General features: G+C 31.8%; 1 protein-coding gene across 5 annotated transcripts in view; it reads right to left on the reverse strand.

Annotated features, from left to right (window-relative positions):
- LOC139488074 (Golgi-specific brefeldin A-resistance guanine nucleotide exchange factor 1-like) overlaps positions 1-21,391 on the reverse strand; it is a 59,671-nt gene that overhangs the window by 9,921 nt on the left and 28,359 nt on the right. For all 5 annotated transcript variants that reach the window (XM_071273420.1, XM_071273418.1, XM_071273419.1 and 2 more), the window contains exons 14-31: positions 14,090-14,216; positions 13,281-13,346; positions 12,893-13,017; positions 9,929-10,131; positions 9,322-9,445; positions 8,605-8,730; positions 8,310-8,392; positions 7,309-7,372; positions 6,921-7,093; positions 5,598-5,697; positions 5,058-5,234; positions 4,695-4,762; positions 3,578-3,770; positions 3,181-3,296; positions 2,337-2,728; positions 1,638-1,798; positions 886-1,123; positions 283-618 (exon numbers count right to left, since the gene is read on the reverse strand). In XM_071273420.1, coding sequence (XP_071129521.1) covers positions 283-618; positions 886-1,123; positions 1,638-1,798; positions 2,337-2,728; positions 3,181-3,296; positions 3,578-3,770; positions 4,695-4,762; positions 5,058-5,234; positions 5,598-5,697; positions 6,921-7,093; positions 7,309-7,372; positions 8,310-8,392; positions 8,605-8,730; positions 9,322-9,445; positions 9,929-10,131; positions 12,893-13,017; positions 13,281-13,346; positions 14,090-14,216 — 2,872 coding nt within the window. The remainder of the gene's footprint in view (positions 1-282; positions 619-885; positions 1,124-1,637; positions 1,799-2,336; positions 2,729-3,180; positions 3,297-3,577; positions 3,771-4,694; positions 4,763-5,057; positions 5,235-5,597; positions 5,698-6,920; positions 7,094-7,308; positions 7,373-8,309; positions 8,393-8,604; positions 8,731-9,321; positions 9,446-9,928; positions 10,132-12,892; positions 13,018-13,280; positions 13,347-14,089; positions 14,217-21,391) is intronic.

Raw genomic sequence — 21,391 nt, forward strand, 5'->3', positions numbered from 1 at the left:
AACCATCAAAATCAAACCAGACCTGTATTTTATAGTCAACAATATATAAAATCTTATCTACTGCCCCAGTATTGATATGTTATGAGTCAATTATAACATTTAAAGAACAAAATATGACCAAGTAATCTTAAGACGTAATATATTAAATCTATATTTATACTGAATCATATCTAATTTAAGTAAGAGATTAGTATTATCCATGCACTTATCTATTAGACAGACATAAAGTATGTCTACACTTTATCATTTTCAATCAATTATTTAATGTTCTTTCCAACTGACCTTGCAGTAATGGGCACCAACATTTCACCCATAATGCATTAGTTCCAGCATCTATTGAATCATTTGGATCTTGGTAAACTTTATCTTCATCTGCCCATGATTTATATATAGAAGCTGCTCTTGTGTGGAGTGTGTGCATTAAATCTAATAGCTGTATAGATAAAGAATGTATTCCTGCTGCAGTTCCTTCTACCTCCCCTTCTTCATCAGATACATTTATATTCTGATGTAAACGACTTGGTGAAGAATTGGACTTTTTCATTTTATGTTTTGATTTTTTATGCTGATTTTTTGTCATTTTTGGCTTCTTTTCAGGTAATATGATTCTCTGCCGACCTACAAGAGAAAATGAGTTAAGTTGATTCCCAACACATTACAGAATATTTAGAAATCTGAAGTTTTTTTTTAAAAGAATCATGAACTTTTGAATTAACTTTTCCTTAGTTGATTGAAAAAGCTGATGGTCAGTGACAATATTTTGATCATGGTTGTAATAGCAAAATGGCCAACAACTTCAACTTAAAAGATGCATGATAAAAAACAAACTTGTGTGTAGCAACATTTGAATACCTTGCTATTGAAATAATAAATATTTACACTTACCCCCATTCAGGCTAGTTTCCACAAATGATCTTATTGCATGTACACAACTTTCAAAGTTTAATGGTGTAATGTGAGCAGCATCTCGTACCAGAAATGATAATGTTTCTGATGATTTCAATAACGATTTACTATCACAGTAATACAGTTCTTCATTTAATTCTATTGTATATTGATTTGTTGTTAAGCTAGTTTTTCTTGGTTGCTCTTCTTTAGTAGTGGAAATGTTCTCTCTATTTACCTGGAAAAGTATATGGAACATGAATAATTTTCGTCTGTTAATTGACTTTCAGTAACCATTTGAAATGATATAAATTAATTTTTAAGATAACAAATAAAATTAATGACTATTTTTAACAGACTTTCTTTCGTCTCTGACAATCACACCACATCCTTTTCTTTTTTATATTTTCCAACAGTTTAAGGTGAGTATTCATATAGAGGTCTATTTCCCAATTGAAAAATAGTACAATCAGTAAATATAATTTGTATCAATTTTTTAACAACAATTATTCAAATGAGTGCCATAAGAAATGTATCCATAAGATTTTCCGACTAAAATTGTCTCCCTTCCTGGATTTGTCAACTATCAAATGCAATTTAAAATTCAAGTAACTTTCTATTTCTATTGATTTAAAATATCTTTTTTATTACTTTCAATTGTACTTTGTATAGCAAATAAATTATTATTAATTCATTCATGCAAATTTGCGTTTGTTTTCCCTACACATTTACTAGGTACTTGTTAAACTTACAAGTAACCAGCTGCCATTTTCTGGTACAGGTCTGACTTCTAGAGGTGAAGGACACCTATGAGCCTTTGATTGGGATTCATACAAATCTCCATCAGAATTATATCCTCTATCATAACCATCTGACGTACTAACACTTGTCACTTCACTGTCACTCTGTGCTCCTAAAAATAACAATTATTGTGTAAACATTTTTATTTTGATGCATTATTTTATCTGAAATAAAATCAAGGAAGAATGTATCCATAAAACATAAATGACCTGCTTGTAAATATGCTGTCAATAAACTTATTCAAACATTTTGACACTTTGTTTTCTTTCATACTAAATAAGGAAAACGACAGCACCCAAATTCCTGAAGGTTGCATTGTATATAAGTTTCATTACATTTTATTGAGGCAAAGTATGTTCAAGAACGAAAATGGAAAATTCAGCAATTTTCCAAACCAGGTTAAACTTTTGGTCTACAGAGAATCCTTTAACAAATCTAAACAGTATAAATGATAGAAACTTTTAAGCTGTGGTGAGATGAAGGATTCAAACAGCTATAAAGAGGTTTCTAGTGAATCACTTCATGTTATAACTGTTTCATACATTTTGAAAAATTTGCAAACAAATGCTATAACAAAAGTTTAACATACCCTTATCCTTTTTACAAAACTAGTTAAAATACAAAAATTTGTATTACTATAATGATCTCACCTGCATCAGATATTGCTTCAGACATTTCCACACCTGTACACACTTGTAAAATAGGGGGAGGGTTAGCCCCTGCCCCAACAACCTCTAACAATGTGAACAAAGTAAACCAGTCTTGTCCAGTGTGTATATTTGCTGCATTAGTCCGTAACAAATCATGTAATCCAAAAGCTATATGTCTAGTTATACAATGAATCACAGATGGTTTCATCATTAATGTAATCCGTAATGACGTTAGAACCTGTGGTGCCACTTCTTCTCGTCGCAATAGTCTTATGGCTAATCGTAATAACCCTACCACAGCTCTTTCCACTAAGAATGTATGTTCACTGGCATTAACTACTAGATTATAAATATGGTCTCTTACTCCTTGCCACACTAAATTTACTCTATCTCTAAAATATACAGAAAGTATTCATTATTATGTATGAAATATGTTCTTTTTATATAACATATATAGTTGTTTATGAGGTCTTATATAATTTTTTTTCATTGTTTCATCTGTTCATTGCACAATTTGTTTTTTATTTCCTTAATTATTTTTTTTGTCTTTAGCACCAATCTGATGGTTCAAGTCTCATTTTGGAAGTCTGATTTGGATATGTGTTGGTACATTACTCTTCCAGGAACATATTTTAACCTGCTGCAATTAAAATGTTTGTCCTAAGAAAGAGGTGCGTAAATCTATGGTTGTCATTGTTTGCTGTCTGTCATTTTTATTTTTTATATGCTGTAGTTTAAATCAGACTGTTGGGTTTCCTTTTTTGAATTGATTCACATTTTGTTATCTAAGGGTCTTTAAAACATGCAAAACAATCTATATTTTTGAGATTGAAATCAAACATACCTGTTTTGTAAAACAACCTTAATTAGAAACTCTAGGAAGAATACAGCAGCATCTTCATCAAAAGCAGTTTCTGAAGAAACATGGGCCTCTGGACCTTGTGATTGTACTATCAATGCCTGGAAACAAGACAATGTTTCAAAATTTAGAGTGGAGTTGTATCAAATTAAAAATGGATCCTTGATCTTTCTAGACCAAATTCCTCTAATTCACTAAATTCATAGATACGGTACTAAAATCATTTTTACTATTTACGATCTTTTATAACTGTTCACCATGAATCTTCAAAAATGTAAGCTGAAATTGTTATGTATTCAAAGCAAAAGTTTCTTAGATAGGCAAAAGAAAGATATTTGTATATCGACTCCATGAATTTAACATATCATTTTTATAGAATTACCTTGACAAGTTCCTGTAGTGATTCTTCACGCAAAAATCTGCTATCAGTGATGAGGTTTTCCAGGTTACACTCTTCTATGCATTCTTGGGCAAATCTTGTGGCCTCCTGCTCTTCTGGTGTAGGACCTTTAGTGCTAGCTGTTTCTGACATGGAGAAGTAGGAGTAAAAACTACTCAATACTCCACTCTCTGATCTATAAATAGATTTATTGGATTAATTTCCTAATACTACATTAAATTTGCTTATGGATGAAAATCTTATTTTCTAATAAAGGTTTTATTCAAAACTTCTATACTTGAACTTTGTTGGTTTTCTTGATTATTTTTTAGACTTGTATTGAATCATTAAAATCAATTACAACTACTGTTGTTGTTCAAACTTGCATCTGTTTTTTTAGCTACTTATATTAATTCCATTCTTTATATTTTTTAATTACACTTTTTTCTGTTTTCTACAGTGGCAGAATACAGCCAATAGCTGTGGTTACCTTGTCGTGTGGTCAACAAACTTTCAAGCACAATTATCTAACTCAGACTTGTGATCAATCAATCAAAATATTGGATTTTGTATTTCGAGCACACATCTTCATGATCTTGTACTTCCAAGTACTGATTAAAGTTTTATGACCAAGCTCCCAAAGCTAGTTTTGTGTAGATGTGAGCACGTCTTGACCCTGCTTTCCAAATTAAATGTGATCTTTAACTTCTTTTTCAATAAGTGGTAATCTTGACTGCAATTTTTCTATAATGTCTTTTACTTTATGCAATTTTCTTTACAGGGCAAATGGCATATATACAACTAATTAAACTGTACAAAGTCAAAGACTATCTGAACCATGTGTAGAACAAGACAGCATAGTTTTATACAAGCAGATCATATACAGTAAATAACTGCAATAATAATACAGTATTAGTCTTTAGGTTTTACTTGTAGGTTTTCTGTCGCAAATGAATCATTGAATTTTAAAACGCATAGATTTTTTTGGTGAACAATCTTAAATGAACTTTTTTAATTCGTCTTATCAGGTAACACGCTTAGTAGTTCATAACCTGGTAATAAACTGATACATTTATATATTCAGACAACTATAATTCATCAGTTTCGAAATGTTCAATACCTTTGTGCTGTTGTGTTATCCTCTCTGATTATTGATATTTTCCCTGATGTGTCTATGAAATCCTCAACCTGAAAAACCAAATATTATCATTTAGAGAAAATCCAAACAAAACAATAAAGACTTTTGATTTTACAGGGTGGTATGGAGGCACTAAAAATTAATTATTGGTGGGTGATGTATACTCATTGAAGACATCTTCCAAATTAATCCGAATTTGAAAGAAAAAAGTTGTGGTTGGAAGAGTTTTTGAAAGAGTCCCGCCACTGGATTATAGTAGAACATCAACTTTCTATGTTATTTTTCTGCCAAAACCTGGAAAATGTGTATTTAAAAATACTTTATACATTTTGTATTTCCATGTACCTCAATTAATGATTTAGGTAACAATTTGGCTCTAAACAGTTGTATCATACAGTCCAAGATATTTTTCCATCCTTCTCTCAGTATATCCCCATGTCTGTGAGTCAGTTGAAACACAGTCTGTGCTGCTAGTTTTGCTTTCATATTACCTCCAAACGACACAGATATACTCTCAGGATTCTGCAATACAAAATCATTTGTTTAATTTTAATCAGAACATTAATAAGGTGTTTTTCTATGGCCACAAAATTTGTTTTTATTGTCCTTAAAATGTCGCTTGAAGTAAAATTTTATTCTACCAGCTCCAATAAAATTATGTTATCATCTTTAATATGCATGTAGTATTTGCCAATGGATGTAAAGCAACTATCAATTGTTATTTAAAGCAATAAGTCAAAAGTTAAAATGATAATTCTTGAATCTACACTTATTCTGTCACAGAGAAAGATGTTTGGTTTTAATCATGCTATGAAACAGTATTTTTATTGTTTCGAGTGAATGATAATAAGGAATCTTTTTGCCTGCATGTTTCTTTTTTCTTACCTCATGAGCACTAAGTAGGGTTGTAAATTTACACAAGGAAATAACAAGATTATCAAAAACATCACTCATTCCATAGTATGCTGCAATCATGGCACATTTCCTGAAAACAAATTTACGTCCATTAGAACAGCACAATTTTATCACTTAAGGTAGTTAAGTAACGCATCTTGAGATATAATTCTTTATTCAAAATTACCAGTCAAAAATAAAATCAAAGAACTGTATTTTACACCTTGTTTTAGTGTAGAGATCATTCTACATCATAAAAGACGTTTGATTTATTGCTTCAAGACCTATGATTACCAGGTAATATTTTAAAGTATTAAAGAAAGGTCTTATTAAAAACATATACTTTGAAATACAGTCGAACCTCGTTGTGTCGAAAATTCGGATGAGTCGAAGTAATTTCGCGGTCCCGGTAAAATTCCAGTTTGATCAATGCATAATTACCTCTGATGAGTCGAACTCGGTTGATTCGAATACTCGGTTAAGTCGAGTAAATTTTATAGTCCCGTCAAAGTAAAATTAATGTAAATTGACCCCGATGTCTCGAACTTCGAAAGTAAGAATTTTCGAAAGATTCAGACCTAATGATCATGATGATAAAAATTTAAGTCGAATGTATTTCTTATGTCAACTAATCATTTTCAAAAGAGATTAAAGCTGAGTAAACATACTTGTTTGTATAACAGTTAAAATGACATGTTTATGGTGGCCGCTAATTAAAACCTTTGTTGATCGTTCAGTGGAATGTTAGTGTGTTGAACATTTTTCACCTGAGATAAAAACGAAACGAATTTAAATGACCCAAGCCGTGATTAAATGAATCATTAGATTTAAAACTCATTAATCAAAATTGATAAAAGGATTAGGACAATTATAATAAATTCATGATAATTTAATGTAAAGCAGACGACCTCATCAGAGACCGTTCAGAACTTATTTCGTGCTGCGCGTGATTTCATAATTATAGCGACTGACCTTTGTAAATATTTGTGTAGACTATTGATTTTATTTGTGCATGATTTGTATCTGTACTTGTGTTTTTAATTATTACGAAGGACCAAAAATGGAGATTGAATGGAAAAAGCACACTGTTCATTGTATCTAGTTTACACAAATCTCATACCGTATTTCATGCATTCAAAATTTATGACGACACACTAGACCTCGGATGAGTCGAACCTCGGATGAGTCGAATACTTTGGTCCGGTCCCTTCGACTTCGACACAACGAGGTTCGACTGTACATAAAAAACAACATTTAATTAAAGAAGATACCAGAAAATACAAATTTAAGTCTAACAAGACTATCACTATTTACCTGAATCCAGTTATAGACTTCTGTATAATGGCTTCTTCACTACTCTTGTCAAATACAAAGGACAAAGCAGCAACTGTTGACCCCCAGGTCAAGTTGAATAGTTCATGGTCAAAGGAACCAGGTGGGGCATGTATAAATGTGCCATCTTTTGTTCCTCCTCTCCGTAATAATACCTATGGATAAAAAATAGTCAATTTCTTTCCAAAGTACTAGGAATGACAAAATTAAAAGTTTGTAAACAGTTGTCATAAAAAAGACATTTTTTGTTGTAATTCATGCACAGTTATATGAAAGAGTAAAATTTTAAAGTGATCCTAAAAAGTCAAAATATTTATTTCTATTCTTTTTGAATTTGATAGTAAAGATTTTGTATTTTGTAAAAACAAACCTTCCACATATAATTTTCTTTAACCAATCCAGTGTGCTCTGATGGCATAACAATTTCATCATTTCTAAAAGATAAAAATACATAGTCAAATTGTTAGCAAGGCTTATCAATAGAGCCAACCTACCCATTGACACAGAACAGTGAAAAATGTCAACTATAAATGGTATAAGTTTGACAAAACTGATGACCAACAAGTGAAACTGTGAGCTACTGCTCACTGATGATACCCCCGCCGCAAGTGGATAATTTTAATAGTGTAAAAATATGCAAGTGTTCGGTAAACAGGAAGTTGTTGAGTGATGAATCTGAAAACGCATCACACGGTATAGCTGACTTGTATAAATCCTGAAACCAAATTTCAGAAATCCTTGTATTGTAGTTCCTGAGAAAAATGTGATGGAAATTTTCAACTTGTGTATCATGTGTAAAATAGTACAAGTGTTCGGTAAACAGGAAGTTGTCGTGTGATGAATCTGAAAACGCATCACACGGTATAGCTGACTTGTATAAATCCTGAAACCAAATTTCAGAAATCCTTGTATTGTAGTTCCTGAGAAAAATGTGACGGAAATTTTCAACTTGGTTATCATGTGTAAAATAGTACAAGTGTTCGGTAAACAGGAAGTTGTTGAGTGATGAATCTGAAAACGCATCACAAGGTATAGCATACTTATATAAACCTTGAAACAAAACTTCAGAAATCCTTGTATTGTAGTTCCTGAGAAAAATGTGACGAAAATTTTCAACTTGGTTATCATGTGTAAAATAATACAAGTGTTCGGTAAACAGGAAGTTGTCGAGTGATGAATCTGAAAAGGCATCAAACGGTGTAGCAGACTTATATAAACCCTGACACCAAATTTCAGAAATCCTTATATTGTAGTTGCTGAGAAAAATGCGACAAAAGATATTCATGGGACGGACGGACTGACGGACTGACGGAAGGACAGACAGAGGTAAAACAGTATACCCCCCTTTTTTCAAAGCGGGGGTATAATTACCTTATTGCATTATAAATCTCCTCCAGCATGTCTTGGTCAAAATCTTGACCACCATTACATTTGTTCACATTCTTTTTAAATTCCTATAAAATAAAAATAAACATAAACAACAACATGAACATTAGATAATCTTGCCAATTCAAAGTAACAATCGATCTAATCTTTTAATAATGTTTTTTTTTTAATATAAATTACCAGATAAAAAAAGGCTGTTGAAATGTATCTTATATCTAGTTTTTTTTGTTTAGTCTTATTAGAGTAAACCCTTATGCTTTTATAAATTATAAAAACTCACCGCATTTGTCATAGGTATATTTTGTTTCTTGGCATTATGATTGTGTTGATCAACATTCAACATAATAATGGCATAGGTTAATGTAAAGGCTGCATCATAGTTAGCAAATGGTTCTCCATTACTTCTCTGGGAAAAAAATAAATAATGGATTAGGTTAAAGTAAAGGCTGCGTCATAGTTAGCAAATGGTTCTCCATTACTTCTCTGGAAAAAAAAATAATAATGGCATAGGTTAAAATAAAGGCTTGAAAGTTATTAAATGGTTCTCCATTACTTTTTGGGGGAATAAAAACATAAAACATTGTTTTCTGTATCCAATCTTAGTTTTAACATATTTATATATAGTCTTTCAGGAAACAAGTTTTTAAAGCTTGTATTAATCCCTTTCCACTTCGCAGGTGCAAGTGCTGCCTTGTAGCGACATTAGCCTGCTCTTTTTCAAAATCTACAAGGGTGCCTTTTATGTGCAAGAGATATTGCTCTCTCTTTAACACGGGCCAGCCAAAATTATCGATCCCTTCCAACTGACTATCAAAGTTTCATCTTTCATCCTTCATAAAAATGTGCAATAGCATTCATTAGATCTAGCAGTTTTGCTAGAGGTCAAGGATTCAATATGATAAGTGTAAACATTAATTTTGGAATTCACATTATTATTAATAGATCTGCAGATTGTGCAAATCATAATCATTCTATTTTCACATGTATTACAACTCACCGACCAATGTTCTGAAAAGTGTTCTATTAAATAAGATATAACAGGTGCTTCTCCTGGAAGTCGGAATGCCTCTAGATACAACCTTAATGCTTCATCAAGTCGTAAATCTTCAAAGTGGAATGACCTATAAAAATATACAAATAAACTATTAGTAAAAAGTGGAAAGCCGTAATAGATAGCACTAATGCACATACATTTATATCTACAGTCATCCAGTCTACATTTGTAGATCTAAGTTGATTCAAATATAAATAGAGTCAAAAACTTTGTTAGTACTAAAACTTAAAAATTTTGACTTCAAACATGCAGCCATTTAAAATACATTACCACAATATATTATTAATGATTGCTACATTCTTTATTCAAGAACTAAATACAATAATGTTTAATAAGTTATTTATTTGATCAAAGGTAATATGGAATATATTTTCTACTCTTCAAATATTATAGATTTTATTGTCATCTATTCATTTAAAACTAGTGAGATTTTAATCCACAGATTAATACCTATTTGATAGCCTTTTATTACTAGCATGTCACCATTTTTTCTGACAGACAAGTGTCAACTAGTAAAATTACTTATTGTTAATGGTGTTCCTATGCTTACGTGACAAAAGCTTTGAGGACTTCACCATTGGTCTTTCTACTGATATACTCTCCAATCTGTGCTTTATCTAAACGTGGGTTCTCTTTCAGGAAGATCACGACTTCATTAGGATCCAGTGGAGACTTCAGATATCCTTGTTCTTGTAAATACTGAATACCCTTGGCAGGCTTGACATTAAATTGTTTTGTTCCTTCATAATATACCTGTAATAAATTATCTCTATGTATTAGTTACAAGAAATTGTATGATATTAAATTGTATGGAAACTCATTGTTTAAATATTTATAAAATAATATTTTACTCTAGAGTAGGTCTCTTGTGTATATAAAAATATAGTATATATACCAATACACATAATTAACAGCGCCTGGTGATGTTTCATAGCCTGACCGGTTTCGGTCCAAAAAGGACCTTCATCAGAGGCAGAATGGTGGATTAATGTTTGCACCCTATTTATATAGATATGGTAACCGGTGGTTGAGTTAACCGGCGGTTGAGATTTAACCGGCGGTTGAGTTAACCAGCGGTTGAGATTTAACAGGCAGTTGAGTTAACCAGCGGTTGAGATTTAACCGGCGGTTCAGAGTTAACCGGCGGATCAATAGTTATCCAGTGGATAAATATGTATCTGGTTGATGTCTAAACAGGTTAAATTATCCATTCAGTGAGAAATCCTTGTGGGGTTTCCATGGTTACAGTTATCTATATTTAGCTAATGTACACGTTACAGTAAACTTTTTGACAGGCTATGAAACATCACCAGTCGCTGTTAATTATGTGTATTGGTATATATACTATATTTTTATGCTTTCACATTTCTCTCACTGATACACATAGTTAATATGGCTTCTACTAACGAAAGCTCCATTTGGAGTTAATGTGTTTAGAGACTTCTTATGTCAGTACACCTTTCCTACATTGCCTAGGTCTCTTGTGTATAGTTGTCTCATTGGCACTTTTCTTTTTTATACAATGGTATATTTCATTTTTAGTGCAATCATATTCGTATTTTTGAGAACTACTTGCACAAACATAGCATTTGATCAAACGAGTTGTCATGGAAAAGGAAGCAATTTCTGGTGCACAGATTTCTACCATGCCTAAGATAATCAGTTTCTGCCTAACATACAATGGTTAGACAATTTATTCCAATATTCTGAACATAGATTTTCAATGAATAGGCTATTGGATTTAGGTCCTATTTGATTATATACAGCCCCTCACTTTTTTATGTATTCTTGGCTTCCAAAGTTAGGGTTTGAGCATTCATGATGAAGCTAAACCCAGAAATAACACAATTTGAACACGCAAAACTTTCTTAGTGTTATTCACATATTCTGATTTAAAAAATTCAGGCTACCTTATCATGTATTATCTTGTGACAAGAGTATACTGTATCTACTAGATGGAGGATGACCCATATCCTTTCTTTTCTATATGTACAATTTTTTCTATTACTGTGGATTCATTTATTTTTGTTGGTACAGTCGATTCCACTTAATTGCATACCGCTTAATAGCATAATTCGGTTAATTGCATACTTTTCTCCTGCACAAAACCATTTCCCATTCATCTAATGTTAAATTGTATGGTTATATGCATAGCCCCACAAGTGGCATTTCGGTTAATTGCATAGAAAATAATCGCCAGCTAGATATGCTGAGTTAAAACTAACGAGATTTTTAACCGGAAACAGCAATTTGGTAAGTATATTTTTGTTGAATGTATCATAATTTTTTTTATATTATTTCACATTTACTTCTGTGTTATTTAAATAAAGTTTTAAAACAGTTTCTTTCGTGTTTATATGATTATAAAAAAGACCTCGATGTGTACACAGGTAAAGTTTCCCATATTCTATTTTAAGCCTCGAGGTCACAAAAATGTCAATCAGCTGATTGTTGTAAAAACAATTGTTGTAACCATTCTATGATCTTCTATCTCAAAAGGTGTTAATTATTGATTGCATTTCAAACATTGTTCATAGATTACATGTTGGGTGTATTTTTAAAACAATAACGCCTGCTAATTATCGGTCATATCCGACCATGTGCAATCTCGTAATTTGGCATGGGGTGATCTACATTTATGTTAAATATTACAGGGCATTTATATATGGTTGAAGAATTTCATACATCAATCTTTCATTTTTAATATTTTTTTAAAAGAACAGTTACTTAAAATTATTATATTTTCTCACTTTCAACACTCGTGCCCAGCAAATAACCCATGCAGGGCCCCAATGTTAACTGCTTTGCATATACGAAACTAACGAGGTTAAAGAAACAGTGTTACATCACTGTGCAATCGGTAAATACTGCATATTAAAGGCAGTTCATTGCACATTTATTGTAGCAAATGATTATAAACTGTGTAGCATTGTTCAACAGTTTGTTTTAATCAAAGCGTAACAATATAATTTATACATCCGGGTCATAGAAACAAATCTATTTTTAGAACAATTTTATTTTCGTATCTCAGGTAAAGGAAAAGTCGGTACATAAATAAACTAAAACTAAATGTGTTTATAAATTTTATTAAAAGAATAAACAATGAAATAAAATGTATGACTTTTATTAGAATAAATAATCATTCAATATGTTGTAAGTGGATTATGGACGTTCATCTTTCTTCAGGATTTCCTTTACTGATCTGCACTATCTATGTTATTTGACTCCGTATTTTGGCATTTCGGATATAAGCATACTCCGCTTTATTGCATAATTTCGTCTGACAAATAGGCTATGCAAATAACCGGAATGTACTGTACCAATTTTCCTGGATTGAGGAAAACTGACATGTTTGTGGATATTTAATTTCGTGGTTATGCAGAAGTATGCATACAAGCCTATGAAAATGTGGTATTTGTTGAATATTTAATTTCGTGGTTCACCTGTTCCCACTAAATCCACGAAAATTGGTATCCGCTGAATAATAATGAATCCACAGTACTTATTATCATACCTTCTTTTTATGCCTTGTGGATGCTATCTCATCTGAAGTGGGAACTTTTTCTTCTGTTACTTTCATTCTGTTCTGTCTAACACTCTGATTCTTCTTTACATTTATTTCTTTACTCATTTTTGAATCTGCCAAAGAAAATAAAAGTTATAGATCCAAACTTTATTCAATATAAACATAAATAATGCATAATTTTTATTGAGGTTTTACAGCCGACCGCATTGAGTGTGTAGGCAAAAGTAATATCTTTGGTTAGTTTGCTTGCTAGCTGAACCTTGAAGTCACTATTAGTTTTAGAAAAGGGTCTACAATTTATACCAAGTAATGCAGCACATTAAATAAAGCTCGCACATCAATATATAGAACAACATCATACACTTTTTGTTATTACCTTGTTTATGAGTTGACCCTTCAGTATTTACTTCTGATTCTGTCGATGACTGACTTTCTTTTAATGCTGAAAAAGGAAACAGTTTTAGAAATTGAGAATTTATTGAGGTAATTACATCCCATTTGACAAATAGTACTTTTAATTTTGTACAAAAACAAGCAAAGTTTTTGCTATTGTATTTCAGCACGAGATCCACTCCTATCAACATTTCCTTTAAAATGTGAAGAAATGATTTAATAAGGAGCCTACCTTACTTACAACAAAGTCTTAGAAATGTAGCATTTGCCTCTATGTTGCCAATTGCAATTCCTCTTAAATTCAAACATATAATTCATTTTTTTTCATCATTGTTGTTCTGTTAGCCAAACTGCAATGATCAGGTCTCTAAGAAAAAGAAATCTTGTGCCATATGGACTAATAACACTTTATTGATATGATAAGTGTGAAGGTTTGGTACCATTAAAACGTTTAATCCTGCTGCAATTATTTGCATCTGTCCTAAGTCAGCAATCTGATGTTCTGAACTTGTTGTTTGTTAATGTAGTTCATAAGTGTTTCTTGTTTCTTGTTTTTTATATAGATTAGACCGTTGGTTTTTGAATGGTTTCACACAAGTAATTTTTTAGGGCCCTTTATAGCTTTCTGTTCGGTGTGAGCCAAGGCCCTGTGTTCAAGACAGTACTTTGACCTGTAATGGTTTACTTTTATAAATTGTGACTTGAATGGAGAGTTGTCTCATTGGCAATCATACCACATCTTTTTATATCTATGTATCTTTTATGAATCTGGCAAGTGAGTTATAAACATACCAGTATCAGTCTTCTGTTTAGCCAATATTCTGTTGTAACAGTGAGGTTCTATACAATCTATTATAGACAACAGAGCATCTAATGACAGTAAATGTGTCGAGAAAAGTCCTTGTACAGGGAATGCATTCTGAAATTGACCAAAAAAATACAATTCTACATTATTTATCTAATACATTGTTGTTAACTTCAAAGATACTGTGTAACATTATCCAAGACATAGCTGAAAAACATATCTATGGTGATGTCTAGAAAATGAGATAACATGTTCACTAAACACCATGACTGTAAAAAGGCCAAAATCAACATTATGTAGTGTCAGCCACTGTGTCATTGAACTGATGTTTTGTTTTGAGATTTACTCTTAGCAAAGAATATAAGGAATCCCTGAAGCTGGACACCAGAAAAATTGACCAACTACTTACTCCTACTCCTAGTCCTAGTGACCAGGATAGTCATTATAAGAATCAAAGGATGAAAATTTCAACTATTTTTCTCCTTTTCAGATCATGTGGAAGCCTTAAAATGACAGTGCTCTGGTAATGTGAAGGGTTTTGCATTTATCTTAAAGGTTCTATTTCAATGTATAAAAATATAAAATATTGTTGATATTAATAAATATGCTCACACAATTATTTGGTACATGGCATAAGACATTCGTTTAAATTACTTTTGTTGAAATCTGTAATTTTTATGTCTTAAATTTTCCTTATATTTAAACTTCTTTAACTTAAATTCTATTCCATTTTTTTTATTTTCTTATTATTATTACCTTAAAACTTCTCTTACATTCAATATCTTCTTAATTAATTTCTTTCATCATCAATCAATACTTTATTAATTTCTTTTATTTATAATTATTACTTAATTTCTTTCATATTCAATTATGAATTGGATAATAACTTTTATCTATACTAATTAAGCATATGCTTTGTGCTAAATCTTTTGATGTTAACTGGATGGAAGTACCAATTGTAAGTAGATTTTATCACAAACACAAGCCCAACCCAAGCTAACTTTAATTTTGAGTAAATTGTAAAGATATATATACAGGACCATAATTTGGGGAAAGGTATTCAATCACTTTACAAGTCCTCCAACCAACATACTACCAAACCAATAATGGAATACTCTACTGTCCTAGATGTACTAGAAGGCAAAATCCAGCAACTAGACCACTACTTGTTTACAGCAAACATCAATGGAAGTCATGGCTACCGTAAACATCTGATGATCCAAAAGTCAACTACACTTGGTATCCGTAAGTTGTACAACCAATATAGAGAGAAGAAATGGAACCAAGTCCAAGAGTTATCTACCCTTATCATGAAGTCTGCCAACTCCACTTCTTTATCTACTGATAGCACACCAGAGAATTCACCAAGACGTACACAACAAGACAATGACACTACTGTACAGTCAATGACAGAAGATTTCTGTGTATTCTCCAGAGACTGTTAATTGTTACATATGTATTGTTATCTAGTGCTTTGTATTGTCAATTGTTATCTAGTGCTTTGTTGTGTGTATTGTTATTTATTTGACATTGCTGATATCTTATGTAATAAAAATAATGAAAATATAAATGTTTTAAGTTGACATTTTATCAGTCTGCAAGGCCTCAAGGTCAAAGCTCAAATAAATCATGTAACAAGTGTGCACACTGAAATATCTGGCCCTTTGTAACAACAAATTGATTTATGTTGATAGTCTTAACTTTACTACAAGTACCACATAAACTTAACATGAACCTATAAAATAAGGTCATGGTCATAAAAACCAAAACAAAAAATACCTATACACTTATCAATCAATTTAGGTCTTAATTATAGTTGACCTATTGCTTATAGTATCTAAGAAACAAACTTAACCATGAAAAATTATCAATAACCAATGAACTATGAAAATTAGTTCAAGGTCAGATAATACATGCCAGAAAGACAAAAACACCTTAATAATCATTCAATAAACCAACAAGTGAAACTGCGAGCTACTGCTCACTGATGATACCCCCGCCGCAAGTGGATAATATTAATAGTGTAAAAATATGCAAGTGTTCGGTAAACAGGAAGTTGTCGAGTGATGAATCTGAAAACGCATCACATGGTATAGCTGACTTATATAAATCCTGAAACCAAATTTCAGAAATCCTTGTATTGTAGTTCCTGAGAAAAATGTGACGAAAATTTTTAACTTGGTATTATGTGTAAAATCATACAAGTGTTCGGTAAACAGGAAGTAGTCGAGTGATGAATCTGAAAACGCATCACACGGTATAGCTGACTTATATAAATCCTGAAACCAAATTTCAGAAATCCTTGTATTGTAGTTCCTGAGAAAAATGTGACGAAAATTTTCAACTTGGCTATCATGTGTAAAATCAGACAAGTGTTCGGTAAACAGGAAGTTGTCAAGTGATGAATCTGAAAACGCATCACACGGTATGGCTGACATATATAAATGTTGATACCAAATTACAGAAAGGGTGGATGTGTAGTTCCTGAGAAAAATGTGACAAAAGTTTCATGTGACGGACTGACAGACGGACGGACGGACGGACTGACAGACAGAGGTAAAACAGTATACCCCACCTTTTTTAAAGCGGGGGTATAAATATAGTTGACCAATTGCTTGTAGTTTTAAACAAGAATGTGTCCTCAGTACACGAATGCCCCACTCACACTATCATTTTCTATGTTCAGTGGACCGTGAAATTGGGGTAAAATCTCTAATTTGGCATTAAAATTAGAAAGATCATATCATAGGGAATATGTGTACCAAGTTTGAAGTCGATTGGACTTCAACTTCATTAAAAACTACCTCGACCAAAAACTTTAACCTGAAGCGGGACAGACGGACGAACGGACGAACGAACGGACGGACGAACGGACGCACAGACCAGAAAACATAATGCCCCTCTACTATAGTAGGTGGGGCATAATATCGTAGGTGGGGCATAAAAAAACAAAGCAAAACACCAAAACTTAACATTGAGCAATGAACTCTGAAAATAAGGTCAAGGTCAAATTAAACCTGTGAGACTGACATGTACATCATAAAATATTTCCATACACCAAGTATTGTTGACCTATTGCATATAATATTAGAAAAAAAAATAAAAAAAAATCAAAAACTTAAGTTTGACCAATGAACCATAAAAATGAGGTCAAGATCAGATGACACCAGCCATTTGAACATGTACTCCTTTCAATCATTCCATACACCAACTATAGTACACCTTGTGCATACAGTACAAGAAAAACAGACCAAAACACAAAAACTTAACTATAACCACTAAACCCTGAAAATCAGGTCAAGGTGAGATGACACCTGTCAGTTGGACATGTACACCTTCCAATAATTCCAAACACCTAATATAGGAGACCTTTTGCTTATAGTATCTGAGATATGGTAAACTTAACCTTGTTCATTGATCCATGTAATGAGGTTTAGGTCAAGTGACTGTCTGACTAGTATGAGGACCTTCATGTTACTCATAATAAGAGAAAAATTAAAAATACTAAAAATCTTTTTCAAAAACGTGAAAATGAGGTTAAGAACAATGGATATATGACAGATGGAAACTTCATCACAAAGGCATCTATTTATAAAGTATGAAGGATTCAGGTCTTCAAACTTCTGAAATATCTTTTAAGAGGTTAGCTAATACCACCATATCACTATACCTATGTTTGCAGGCTCGACAAAAATCACATATGTTCATTTCAAAGGATGAAAGTACTTAATAATGACCTTCAGTACCATCAATGACATAACCAATAGCCAATAGAACTATTTTAACATGTTCAATATTATCCACTGATGCTGGAAAGTCAATAAAATTATGGCACTTTTTATAGCACTTTTTATGGCATTCATTATCATTTCTTGTAAAACAAATTCTATAATATTTTGTGAAACATCTTTTTGGTTTATTAAAAAACAAAAATTCTATTCAAAACTATCTTCTATTTTTTATAATTATTACTTCAAACAAATTTTTTATTTTCAATTTTTGATAAAAATTTCTCTTACAAACAATAACTTGATCAATTTCCTGACCTTTAATTACTATTTAATTAAATTCTTTTGTCCTCAATTATAACTTTCCTAATTTCTTTCATCTTCAATTATCAATTGATTAATTTCTTACATCTTCAATAATGAATTGATTAATTTCTTTCAGCTTCAATTATGAATTGATTAATTTCTTTCAGCTTCAATTATGAATTGATTAATTTCTTTCATCTTTAATAATTATTTGATAAATCCCTTTAATCTGTACTTATTAAGTAATTGTTTTGTTTTAAAATCTTTTAATCTTACAGACAGGAAGTAACAAAAGTCAGAAGATTTTATCACAAACACAAGCCCAATCCAAGCTAACTTTAATTTTGAGTAATTTATAAAGATATATATACAGGACCATAATTTGGGGAAAGGTATTCAATCACTTTACAAGTCCGCCAACCAACATACTACCAAACCAATAATGGAATACTCTACTGTTCTAGACTTTGCTCAGCAGCTCAAGAACTTACTCACAGCACATGACCAAGCAGTAACTCAACTCAATGTACTAGAAGGCAAAATCCAGCAACTAGACCACTACTTATTTACAGCAAACATCAATGGAAGTCATGGCTACCGTAAACATCTGATGATCCAAAAGTCAACTACACTTGGTATCCGTAAGATGTACAACCAATATAGAGAGAAGAAATGGTACCAGATCCAAGAGTTATCTTCACTGATCATGAAGTCTGCCAACTCCACTTCTTTATCTACTGATAGCACACCAGAGAATTCACCAAGACGTACACAACAAGACAATGACACTACTGTACAGTCAATGACAGAAGATTTCTGTGTATTCTCCAGAGACTGTTAATTGTTACATATGTATTGTTATCTAGTGCTTTGTATTGTCAATTGTTATCTAGTGCTTTGTTGTGTGTATTGTTATTTATTTGACATTGCTGATATCTTATATAATAAAAATAATGAAAATATAAATGTTTTAAGTTGACACTTTATCAGTCTGCAAGGACTCAGAGGTACAATAGCTTTCGCTTTCAATTATTATCACAGTTTAAAAGGTCAAAGCTCAAATAAATCATGTAACAAGTGTGCACACCGAAATATCTGGCCCTTTGTAACAACAAATTGATTTATGTTGATAGTCTTAACTTTACTACAAGTACCACATAAACTTAACATGAACCTATAAAATAAGGTCATGGTCATAAAAACCAAAACAGAAAATACATATACACTTATCAATCAATCTAGGCCTTAATTATAGTTGACCTATTGCTTATAGTATCTAAGAAACAAACTTAACCATGAAAAATTATCAATAACCAATGAACTATGAAAATTAGTTCAAGGTCAGATAATACATGCCAGAAAGACAATCAAAGCCTTAAAGGCTGTAAAAGCAATTGCTGCCATGTTAATGTTTGGGGACTTTTATTTTTCATCCACATATATACAAGAATTAAACCTGACATGAGTGTTGTCTAGTTAAAAGTAAGAAGGTTTTAACTTTATATAAATAAAAGACTTTAGCAGAAAGTCATTTTTAATATGTTTTATATTTCACAAGGAGACAACACGTTTACCAGGGTAAAGTTGGGGTCAAATATACATGTGCTGAAACATATAACTCAAAAAGAAATCATCATGGATTATCCCCTGGTAGTGTTTGTAACTTCCTTTGTCAATAATTTCCTTTATTGATTTAATTTTAACAATTTTCATTATTAATTTATATTTAACCATTAACACAAATGATTAAGTTAAAACATTTCAACTTTCCAGACGCAAATGTTAAAAAACGGGAAAGAAATAAAATATCTTACAAGACATAAACATGTAAAGAATAAATGTATATTTCAGCTTAATAAAAATATTTTCATAATGTTACTTTGTCATCATTTTTAAAACTAAGTTCCAAACATTATTGCTCAGTTGATATGTGTCCTTCTGATGCGGTACGAGCACAGGCACTTGTTTCTATCCGTAGGAAGGTCGATTATCCATATAAATAGTTTTGACATTAAAACATGACATTAAATCGTTATCACTGAACTAGTATATATATTGTATAGGGGCCAGCTGAAGGACGCCTCCGGGTGCGGGAATTTTTCGCTGCATTGAAGACCTGTTGGTGACCTTAATTCTGCTGTTGTATGTTTTTCTATGGTCGGGTTGTTGTCTCTTTGACAAATTCCCCATTTCCATTCTCAATTTTATTATACGAACAAGAACAAACAGCTCTACGTTGCTTTGATATTTATCAATTTTCAGGAAACATTGCGAAACATGATCTTCAATATTTCGAAAACATGTGAAATAAAATTGCTAACACGGTGGACCGTCGAGTGTCAACAAACGTAGTAGACTTGTTCACTGAAAAGACGAGGATAATGGTTTCATCTGACATTTGTTATGCAAACCCATGATATTTAAAAAGACGTACTTTTTTCAATCTATGTATTAATAAACTAGAAAATTCCAAATTGTAAATATCTCTTCATCTGGACCGACTTGGCATCTACTACGTTTGGACGGGTCCATTTCATTAGTAAGGTGATCGATAAATATTACGGAGTTTTGACAGAAAAGGAAAACGAACTTATTGTTATGTGTTTTCAACAAGGGTTTCGTTCCGCTAAATTATTTGCGCAAATAAAGTTTGTCTATTTTTAGATTACAGGTAATAATTTGACACTACGCATTAACCTGTGTAGTGATTTTGATTTTACGATAAATGTATGAATGAACGATAATTTTATGAATGAACAAGAGCACCTGACCTCTTAAAGAAACACAAATTAAACATAAAAAACCGTATTTATTAGGAGATAATTCAGTTAAATTTTCAATACTAAATCAACAACTGAAATGAATCCATATTTTGCTGAAACATCGTACGAACGGAATCGCATTTATAAAAATGTACTTTTTTTCACTCGGACTTCTATGTTATTTGATAGTCAAACGGTTGACCCTTTAAATACAAAAATACATCTACAAGAACATATTCTGAAACTTCTTAAATCCACTAACTTTTTTTTAAAGTTTCAAGCTATGTATTGCATTAGAAAACATACATAGGTGTTAAAGAATGACTGACCAGGAGCCTGTTTAACAAAATACTATGGCTTGATCTGGGCGGAGTCTCTGATCTGGGTCGCAAAGATGGCCATACGCGACGGCATAAAAGCAATTGCTTTAAAAACACCTTAATAATCATTCAATAAACCAAATATAGTTGACCAATTGCTTGTAGTTTTAAAA

This window comes from Mytilus edulis, chromosome 9, assembly GCF_963676685.1.
Source record: "Mytilus edulis chromosome 9, xbMytEdul2.2, whole genome shotgun sequence".
NCBI lineage: Eukaryota > Metazoa > Mollusca > Bivalvia > Mytilida > Mytilidae > Mytilus > Mytilus edulis.